Genomic DNA, 11,427 nt, shown 5'->3' with positions numbered 1-11,427 from the left:
AAGAACAGTATGTTAGCCACATCTTCTACTGCAACTTCAGCCAGTAACATCAAAAGTGACACCCCCGTTACTCATACTAGAATGGATGTGTCCCTCCTCCCCAACTCTACAATTGTAGAAACTAACTAGCCTTAAAACAAAACAACAGGCCTAAATAACTAAGGTGGGACTAATTCCCTTTGCTCTCCCATTTAACTGGCATGTATCAATCATGTCACTTTTCTTCCTAGTGCCCCAAAGGGAACTCTTGGTGCCTAACTTTTTTAGTAAAAATACATCCTTACATCACCACCATTTATTTCCAAGAGAGAAAAAGTACATCAATACTTAACTTCAAAACATTGTGTAAGGCTAGACATGCTTGCTTGAACACTCTGCTTGCCATGTGAATGGTGAGAGGGTTCTGCTTATCTCAGCGGAGAACAATAGCAATCAGAGCAGGTTCCCCAACCTGATCAGTGTTTCTACTGATGGCAAATGGCAGGGCAGGGTGAGAGTCTGTTCACAAGACCTCTTGCCAGATCCTGCCCAAAACAGCCAAATTAGGCAACTGTCATACCTACCATAATTAATAATTTTTTGTGTTTTTACAAATGTGCTTGTAGTGATTGCCATCTATACAGAAAGTGAGACCCGGAGAAAAAAGATCACATTTTAGCCTAAAATGTGAATCCTCTTCTCCAGATATCTTTTTCACAAAATTCTGGTCATGTGACAAAATGCCTGGGTTTTTGTTTATGTGGCGGGCCACCAGGGTAACCTTTTCTACAGCAAATGTAACTACTTCTGTAAACCTCTTCTAAAGGAGCTAAGCAAGCACGGGATCAGAGTAGGCTTCTTTGATTTGATTTTACTTCACTTTAAGTGGAGCTACAACCTCCTATCCCTTACAGCCAAGGAAGCTGCAATTTTACCCTCTATTTCGATTGCAGTTATGCTGCGCATGTGGCCAGCTGTCACACCAGTCATTCCAACCAAAGCTACTTCCTGTCTACATATATGTATTCCAGTGATGGCTTCATAGCATTTCTCAGAGCAAGTTACCCGATGTGGACAACAGTGGACCATGCCTGTGCAATCAGTGTTAAATTAGCCACTTTTACTCTCCATCATAAGTCAGTGTGACACAGTGACAACGAGGCTTAGTAGTTAGCATTTCTGTCTTGTAGCACTTGGGGTTCTTGGTTCAAATCCTGGTCAGGAGACTGTATGCACGGAATTAGCATGTTCTCCTTGTGCTTGCATGAGTTATCTAGTTTTCTCCCACAGTCCAAAGACATGCTGGTATATACCTCCCAACTATTTGAAATGAGAAAGAGGGACATATTCCAGCACAGTGTAATGTACAAACCCTAGTATATGTCAAAAGTTACTGGTTAAACCCAAAATTGTTTTTTTTCACCATTTAATTTTCTTTGTACTGAATTTTCAAAATGGCGAACAAGTTAATTAAGAGATAAGATGAAGGTTTTAGTCCAGAATAACACTATTGGTAGTTAAACAGTAAATTATTTTAGACATCTGTATATCAGAGCAAAAGGGGGGACAACTGAGGAAGAAAGAGGGACAGAGGGATTTGGTTCTAAATGAGGGACAGTCCCTCCAAATGAAAGACATTTGGGAGGTATGCTGGTAGGTTAACTGACTCCGGTCTAAATCAGCCCTAGTATGTGTGCATGTGTATATATGCATGTGAGATCGAGACCTTAGATTGTAAGCTCTTTGCATCAGCAGGGACTGATGGGAATGTGTATGTATGCATGTGAGATCAGGACCTTAGATTGTAAGCTCTTTGCATCAGCAGGGACTGATGGTAATGTGTATGTATGCATGTGAGATAGAGACCTTAGATTGTAAGCTCTTTGCATCAGCAGTGACTGATGGTAATGTGTATGTATGCATGTGAGATAGAGACCTTAGATTGTAAGCTCTTTGCATCAGCAGGGACTGATGGGAACGTGTATGTATGCATGTGAGATCGAGACCTTAGATCGTAAGCTCTTTGCATCCGCAGGGACTGATGGGAATGTGTATGGTAATGTGTATGTATGCATGTGAGATAGAGACCTTAGATTGTAAGCTCTTTGCATCAGCAGGGACTGATGGGAACGTGTATGTATGCATGTGAGATCGAGACCTTAGATCGTAAGCTCTTTGCATCAGCAGGGACTGATGGGAATGTGTATGTATGCATGTGAGATCGAGACCTTAGATTGTAAGCTCTTTGCATCAGCAGGGACTGATGGGAATGTAAATTGTCAGCACTATATTGTTATTGGAACTAGAAACTGTTATTAGGCAGATAGACAAAATACCAGTAGGATACGATCGTATGAGAAATAGAAATTGAGACCACACAGATATCAGTTATGAGACTATTTCTGCTTTATTGAAATGGAGGACTACATGTTTCCAAAGAACCTGACTCATAGTCCTACTTGTAACTGAGGGTCAAACTCACCTCAGAACCAATCTAATCTAGAGCTGCAGTGGGAACATTCATTGTCCACCCTACATGCTGCAAGATGTGATAAGACCAACTCATATAACTTGGGAAAGGTGGTAGAGAGGGAATCCCTCTTCGTATAGTGTTGTCATCCTATAACAGGAAGTTATTACTTTAATGAGAGTTGTAAATTTAAAAAAAAATGAATGACTTTGAAATGTCTTTAACATGTCCAAGATTTGTGATTATGCTGGAAAATCTCAGTGGCCAAACAACTCCATACGTCACATCTATTGGTCAAATGAGCCGAAGAGAAACACGAAAGCTAATAACAGGTCCTAGCACCGGGAAGACGTCCATCCACAATTCATCATGGATGGTTAGAGATCTGCCCATCTGTGGCAAACCGTAGTAGTACAGTACATAACCAGCGTCAATGTCCATGGAAACTATATTGAAATGTTGCCAGTTTTGCCTTTATCAGCCCAGCTGCACAGCCACACGCGCGAGAGGCTAGGGGGGTTCGCAAACTAGTCTGTAGCAAGCAGCACACATTAAAACAATAATAAATACATTCACACAGGAACTTCTATCCTCCCCACCCCCTTATCCCTCCTTTTCAAAAGTGCTGTACTTTAAAAGTTTTTTTTTTTTTCCTGGCAGCTTGGTGGAAATACAGAGAGAGCTCCGTCTAATAACACACATAGGAAAAGGAAACTGTTGTATAATGCATCCTCATCCCTGTGCACACACAGTCACACACACAAAAGTTTCCTCTGAAGTCCAAGGGATTCTTTCATTCTCATTCAGCACATCCTCAGACAGAAGCATTTGGGAGTAAATATTTGACATATTCTTCAATCTTCTCTCCCACCTGCGGTCCAGTATTCCTGGCTAAAGTGATGCGGTCACTGCCGGTGACAGAAAACGAGTGACATTCTTTTGTATACCGGTGGCCCCGCTGCTGACGTCGGTGTGTTTTGGGGCTCTTCTGCACCCTTTTCCATTTTTTCTTTACTTTTTATCCTGGGAATAAATTAGATTGAGGGTTTGTTTTTTTAATTTTCCTGGTGGCGATACGGAAATCTCTGCGGAGGGGAACACTGGAAATGAAGAGAGTCCTCTGCATGCTTTTCGGCATATGGCTGGCTACTGTTGACAGGAGAGGTAAGAGTTTTGGTCTCTTTAAACGTGAGTCTGTTTTGCCTGATAAATAAGAGCATACGTGATTTCAGTATTGTTCAGATTAATGATCTTCAAGGATTCAGAAATAGTGTAGTGTAAGGGTTAAAGGGGAGACAAGCACTTGTTGCGACAAAACTGCATCAGTTTCAGTGATCTTCAAGCGCGCCTGAAGCTTTCTGGGATCGATTGAGGGCTCGCATCATTGTGAGATCTGTATTCGCATAGTAAGGTGAGATTGAGACCTTGTGTCGAAAAGGAAGCAGCCAACGAGGAATTCATTTAATGCTACCAGGAGATAAAAATGTTTGCATGTAATTGAGTCCTAAAAATTGCCCCCCCACCCACCCCCCTTCTCCTAAAAAAAGCAATAATATTGTTACTGAAGTCCCAAGCTGGAACTACAGCTCAGTTCCATTTGAGGTTTTTATTTGATTCTTTTTATTATTATTTTATATTATTTGTAGAGTGAAGATGTTTTGCAGCATTTTAAGTAGCATAACAACAGAACAAATATTGGAAGGGTTGTGTGCACAAGAGCTTACAATCAAGCAGTACCTGGCAAATTAGACTAACGATGAGGGATTCTTGTCTTGCTCCTCAGTGATTAAAAATGTCCCATGTATAAGCTCTGTTATCATGAGACATAGCAAGCAGGTATGGTGGAAGTGACACATTATCATACTTTTGAGGCTCTCGCCTCATTTTTTTAACTTTGTCCTTGAATGTTTTTACCCCTGATTCTAAATAGTGATCATTTTCGCTGTCATATTCCTTTCATTGGTAGTAGCAACCATTTGGATGTTTCTTACCTGTCTATTATCAGTTCCTAAAAGCTTTGTATTATTATGGTGGGGATAACATTTTCACGGCCAGGTAAACTATTGTTGGTGTGCCAAATATTTGGCGCATGGAAACCTGCTTTTTGAATAGTTCAGTTTGAAGGGTTTGAAAAGAAAGATGCGACTAGCACACCAATAAACAAATCTGGTGTGTCTTTTCGCACCAAAAGGTCTTACAGTCTGCACAGGATAAATATTTTTGACTCAATAGAGGTGCGTAGCATTGCACCCAGAGAATGATGGTACAAGACGGTTACACATTCTCCTATGCCGCAAATCAATTATACGCTCTGTGGCATAACAGTTTTGTTGTCATGCAATACGTCAAAACAAGATGTCATCTGCAACAATTTGCATTCCTCAACAACCACCAATCTTACCTTATCTGGCATATTGTGTTTTTATGTTACTAGAATTTAATAGAACCATTTTGTAATATTCACGACCTGCCTTATAATATCAAGGGATTTACAAACGCGTGAGCCAAGCATACAAGCAACCAATCAGAAGCCTTGTTTCGTTCGATGATTGCAGAGCAGAGAATAAAATCTTGGTTGCTATCGGCAAAAGCCCCATCAGATGCAACACTTCATCTTTATGACTAAAAGCGCAGTACGTCCATCTCAGTTCTGAAATGAAATCCCAAATTATTAACACACAGCACAAGTAAACCATATGTCGGCCTGTTACACCCAAAATGTAAACAAGGCAAAATCTTGACCGCAGTAGACCCCTGTTTCCAAACGCCCATAAACATCATGCAACATCTGCTATTGTCAGGGAAGGGCTTACATAGGATTTAGACTGTAAAACGCACATCACAGCTAATCACTAGGAACTATTTGAACTTTTATAAGTGCTACACCACAACCTCCAACTCTTAATTAAATGCTGCCGCGCTAACTACTTAACCCCTAATATATAAAGCCAACAAAACTTGGAGGACATCTGTTGTCTGTAGATCTGGAGACATATGTTTAATAACATATATACTAGAAATGACAAATACGTACTCATACTTCTATGGCTAAAAGCCAGCTCAGCTGTCGTGGATTTTTGGTCTCCTTCAAAGGCTTCCATAGTAATATAAAACTGTCCATCCCTAACACATATGCCAAGTACACCTGAGCTGTCCACTTCTGGGACACAGGATTATGTATGAAGGCACAGCAAAATGCTGTGATGCTGAGCAAAATGCGGTAACCCATAGCAACCAGTAACAGCACACATGACATGAAGGATGACTGGTGATTGGCTGCTATAGGCTGCTGCCCATTCCTTTTCACCTTTTAATTATGTTGAGTGTGTTTTCTAATCAGGATGAAGAAAACAGCCCCTCTGAAAACAAGTTGCAATTAAATCTTTCATACTTCTATTCTGACAGGTTCCCTTTAAAAGTAGTTTTTGTATTTCATTTAATTCATGCATTGCATATGGAACAATTACAAGAAATTGACAATATCTTTGTTAGATTACAAATTGCTAAACTTTTAGTTAAACACAGTATTTACATTTACTATACAGTGCTCTGTCTTTCTGGCATTTCATAAATAGCATCTGTGACTTTTATTTGATTCTCTTTACCTACTCTTTAGACAGAATGTCTACCTACAGTATCCATTTGTCTTTGTACTATCTATCTATCTATCTATCTATCTATCTATCTATCTATCTATCTATCTATCTATCTATCTATCAATCCGTCCATCCTTGTATTATCTATGTATGTATCTATCCATCTATCTATCTATAAATCCGTCCATCCTTGTATTATCTATCTATACATCCATCCTTGTATTACCTGTCTCTCTATCTATTGATCCATCCTTGTTTTATCCATTCTATCTATCTATCTATCTATCTATCTATCTATCTATCTATCTATCTATCTATCTATCTGTCTGTCTGTCTGTCTGTCTGTCTGTCTGTCTGTCTGTCTGTCTGCCTGTCTGTCTGTCTGTCTGTCTGTCTGTCTGTCTGTCTGTCTGTCTATCTATCTATCTATCTATCTATCTATCCATCTATCTATCTATCCATTCTTGTGTTGTCTATCTACAGACCAGAGGTGTCCGGAGCGGTTACCGGGTGACACCACGCGTGTCATTAACACGATCTTAGTTATACCTGCCGGCGGCCATCTTGGTGATGGATGCCAACAGAGAGAGTAGGGGACAGTCACCCGGCGGGATAAGGTATGCCGTCGGGTCCCCTCCTCTCTCCCGAAACCATCAGGCGCTCGGTCAATGACCGAGTGCCTTACTTTTCAGAGGAGGTGACACCAAAATGACTGTCAGTCATTTTGGTGTCACCTCTCCATTGATGTCACCCGGGTGTGGGCCGCACCCCCCACAACCCCCTTGTGATGCCACTGCTATAGACCCATTTTTGTATTATCTGTATATCTATTGATCTATCCTTGTATTATCTATCTATCTATCTATCTATCTATCTATCTATCTATCTATCTATCTATCTATCTATATATCTATCCATCCTTGCATTATTTAGAGATGCATCTTTGTATTACTGATCTATCTATCTATTGATTCATCCTTATATTATCTAATCTATCTATCTATCTATCTATCTATCTATCTATCTATCTATCTATCTATCTATCTATCTATCTATCTATCTATCTATCTATCTATCTTATCAACCTATCACATTTACAATAAAATTAATGTTTGTAAAGTAACGTTACTATTTGCAAATAAATTCTGATCTCATTAATGACACCTCTGAATATGGTAATCTTTAGATGGAAATCTCTTTGTATACTTGACCTCCACATTTATTCCCTGTACCCCTATTTCTCTTTCCCAGACCTTACGGGCAAGCCCTATTTTTTTGCGTTTGCAGTGGAACGGAACGCTGGCAAAGTTTTGCCAGGTGTCCGATCGCACTGCGGGCTGGGGGGGCGTGGAAGCGGTGCCATTGAGTTCAATGCACTGCCACGCTCCCTCTCGCCCCAAAACGCAAGGGGAAGTTTCTCAGCTACTGCTCTGGAACGCACACGCCTTCGGTGTGAACAAGGCCTTACACTTCTTTCAATCTGCTACAAAATGTGTTATACATTTTCCTTTACCCTGTAACAATGAACTATCCAGTGGCGGAACTGCCGCCGGTGCGGGCGGTGCCGCCACAGCGGGGCATGAGCCTACGAGGGGCCCAGTATCTTTGCAAACATAGCCCTGGGGCAGAGATGGGGGGCCCGTTGGTGTCCGGCCGCCGGTTACCATAGGATTGGTATGCGGTGGGCCCCCCCATATCTGCGCCGGGAGGGCTCACATTGGCTGACAGGCCCCCTGTGTGTGACGTGTCCATTTAAGCGCGCCCATGTACTCAGGCGGCTGTCTGCTGGGTTCTCACGTTCGTGGCCCAGGGCTGTCCTCTGCAGTGCCCTACTAATAAATAAAATCATTATTTTTTTTAGCCCAATGATGGCATTGCTGTATAACGTACAGCTGGTATTTGTAGTTCTATATAGCAGGTCCCATTCTGCATTGCAGCAATGCAGAATGGCACCCTCTATAGGACTACAAATCTCAGCAGTACTTTATACAGCAATGCCATTTTTCCAACTTTTTTTTTTTTGTGGCTGCTAAAGGGGATGTGGGTTAGGGGGGTTTGTGGGGAGTTTTTTTTTGTTCCCTAGGTCCGCCACTGGAACTAACAGTAAGTTTGTCTTTGAACTTCAACCTGTATATCCCACTACTGGACATAATAAGGCAAAGAGGAAAGAAAAAGAAAATATGCATATTAAAATGAAATAAGACAAGGGATAAAGTATCAACTAATAAGTATGTATCTTTCATAGACTTGACATCACTAAAAATATGATTTGTAGCTATTCAGCACCATTATTCATTGTACTGCTCCTACAAGCTGACCATTCTGACACACACTGACCAACCATTATATTTACCACAATTTGTAATCCTTTACACAACAGGTACTCTTCTGAAGTAATTAAATAATTATTACACTGTCTACTACCTGACCTGTCTTCAGGTCTTGTCCTGTTGCAACTATTACAGATCACTATCAGTCAACACTGACAGGCAGACACTCTTGTAAAAATCACCAATCTATTACCGCTACCTGTTGTTCCTATTTCAGTTCCTACAATGTATACTAAAGCCAATTAAGTAGTTGATCCAAGCACAACTATTACTCCCTTTTTCACAGGTTCTAATCTTATGTCTCACTTGAAAATAAAGCAATATAACTGTATTTAACTTTTAAATGCTCTTTCAACATCTAGGAGGCTCATGAACATAGTTACAGCAGATTACCGTATGCAACTCCCCTGCGGAGCCAGCAATAAAATAGTGTTTTGTTGCATTTATCATATACAGTATATGAGTAGCAAATGCGTGAGATGGACTAGGGGACTAACGTACAATTACATTAATACTATGTAAGGAAAAATAAGTTAGTTTTAAACTTCTATAAGTTCTTCGTTATGATCACAACTAAGAAAACTAACGCTTTAATTATATATATTTTTAGTTAGGTATGTATACTTTTATCCGATAAGCGGGTAGAGCTCTAAACTCCTTTTATTGTGGGCTCCATCTACCACATACATCTACCTCCACCTAACAGCACTGCCTGTGACCAATCCTTTATCAACAGACTCAGTTTCAATGCCAGACTTCTGTGCTGTCTCTTTGGTTAATCCATAGTGCTTTGGAAACCCCTTGCGATCTATTGCATATTTATTTGTAAAACAAATATCGTATTCAGATAGTAAAATAAAGTATGTAAAACAACAGTTAGAAAATGTCAAAACTAAAAAAGAAATAAGGTAAAACTGGCTCAAAATCACTATAGTTTTCCTTTCAATAAATAAGACATGGTGTTGTTAAACATGCAGCATATGTAGGAACATCAAAGGTAGTCTAGCTATGAAAGCACAGCACAAAAATAGTTCAATTGTTAATAAAGAAAACGTTGTCTATTCATCTCTAAGTTGGATGACGCATCCCACTAGCAGCATCACAATTTATAAAAACAGACATTTTAAAAAAAGTCTACAAAGAAACTTTCAGAAAGCTAAAAAAAAAAACATAAACAGTCAAAACCTACCCCCCGTGTCATTCTATGTAGACATCCAACCACTCTCTAATATAAATGGGCAGACCAACATGCCCCCACCCTCTTGAAGTATTGTCTTGCAATCTTTATTTTTTCTTTTCCAGTGTACAAGTAGCACCCTGAGTATCTCTGTATGATGTGGTATATATCCAGGGCATGTGTTTTGGATGATCAAGTGTATATGTCTGTATATGGATATGGAAAGTGTCTGGAACAGCAGTAAACAATTGAAAAGGAAAAGGATTGGGAGGTTGGGAAAGTGATGGGTAAAATAGGGAAGAAGAAGACGTTGGGGTAAACGAGGAGGGTAGGGTAAGAGGGGATGGGAAAAACGCTAGGTATCAGTGGGCAGCGGACCTTGGAGGCATTTTGGGGGCAAAGTGGTTTTAGATATTTGAGATAGAGGCAGAGAATATTAATGTTAGTTATTTCACCAGCTACGGAGACCATATTTTAAGACATTTAATATGGGAATTGTTAAGGATACTGGCATTGATGAAGTTGTGATTCGGCTTTTAGCTTCAGCAAAGAATAGATATTGTTTTTTCCAGGCTGCAGATGGAGTTTGTTTGGATGCCAGAAGCTCAAATTTGCCAAATTTTGCTGATGGTTGGAGAAGATATTATTTTCAGTATTGAGTAGGCTCTCCAGGGTTCTCTTCTAATAGGAGTTTGGAATTGTGAGGAACAGTGAGGAGAGAAGGCAAAACAGAATATGAAACATTTCTTAGAGGAAGATGGATGAAATTGTGCTATTCTGGTGGGGACAGAATGTCATCTTGACATACAGTATACTTACAGGCAGATTCTAGAGTAGTAAAATTGGAAGCAGAATTCCATATAGATACCTAGTCTTCCATGGGGTTTTCTGCCCCCAAATCCTTGTGCCTTTCAGAACATAAGAATGGGTTGAGAGGATAGGGAGTTTAATTGTAAATAAAGCAGGGGTATTGCATGTGGTGCATGGGGATCTTCTAAGGACATATTTTTAAAGAAGGTGAGGGGAGTAAATGAGTCCCTGCCTTCCACTACAGAGGAGAGCCAGTGGTGGATTTGTACATATCTGAAGAATTTTCTGGTAGAAGGGTGTGCCAGGTCTGTTTCCCAGGTAATGGGTTTGTAGGAGCAGAGAAGGTGATGAGCTGTGTAAGAATTATGTGATATTCACCATTAAAAGGCATTAAAAGAGCATTAGAAGGTAGAGCCCACAAAAATTAAAGAACCAGAAGATGTCCCAGTGCCCCAAATCTTGAGTGTACTTGTAAGCATTGGGCTAAGGTTTGAGGGTCTGAAGTTACGGAGGGATCCAGGGCATTGTGCCCACCCCACAGCCACAAGGACGCCAATCTCTTTAATCCTTTTGTGGGCTCTCTGCTCAAGATCCCCTTGCTTCTCAGATATGAGCTGTCTGGTTATGAGCCTAACCTCTAGCCATGGCAGGTGCCAATACATCATATAGGGGCTGTGATAATCTTGATCCCTTTATACAGATGTGAGTGCAATACTTTGTTTTACATTACGAAAGCTGTTTTACATTTATAATGCTAGGTTGCGCCCAGGGCTGTTTTTAATTACACGGTTTGAAAGCTTTGTATTTTGCCCTTTGATTCATGCTACTGGACCTCTCGTGGTTGTGACATGATTTTTCATTAAGGGAATCTGTGTGTGAAATGTTACCTGCTTCTTATTTGCATATTAGCATGCTTAATGTACTAGGAGTGTGCCCGATGTCATGTGTTCTTGTTTTTTTTACAGTTTCGGTTATCCCTACCATGTCGACATTAGTACTGCTGAACAAGAGTCTTGAGCAGATTTGGACTTGATATGTTTTTGATTCTCTGTTGCCTGCACATGA

At 40.3% G+C, this 11,427-nt stretch overlaps 1 protein-coding gene across 1 annotated transcript in view; it reads left to right on the top strand.

The window, feature by feature from the left end:
- The first annotated feature begins 3,472 nt into the window (after nucleotides 1-3,472).
- Nucleotides 3,473-11,427, top strand: part of FLT4 (fms related tyrosine kinase 4) — a 200,443-nt gene continuing 192,488 nt past the window's right edge. Inside the window, exon 1 of the mRNA XM_018554442.1 lies at nucleotides 3,473-3,613. Coding sequence (XP_018409944.1) covers nucleotides 3,556-3,613 — 58 coding nt within the window. The 5' untranslated portion in view covers nucleotides 3,473-3,555. The remainder of the gene's footprint in view (nucleotides 3,614-11,427) is intronic.

This window comes from Nanorana parkeri, unplaced genomic scaffold, assembly GCF_000935625.1.
Source record: "Nanorana parkeri isolate BGI_ZX_2015 unplaced genomic scaffold, ASM93562v1 scaffold158, whole genome shotgun sequence".
Taxonomy (NCBI): Eukaryota; Metazoa; Chordata; class Amphibia; order Anura; family Dicroglossidae; genus Nanorana; species Nanorana parkeri.
Note: the sequence above shows the minus strand (reverse complement) of the source record. Positions and strands in the feature narration are given on the sequence as shown.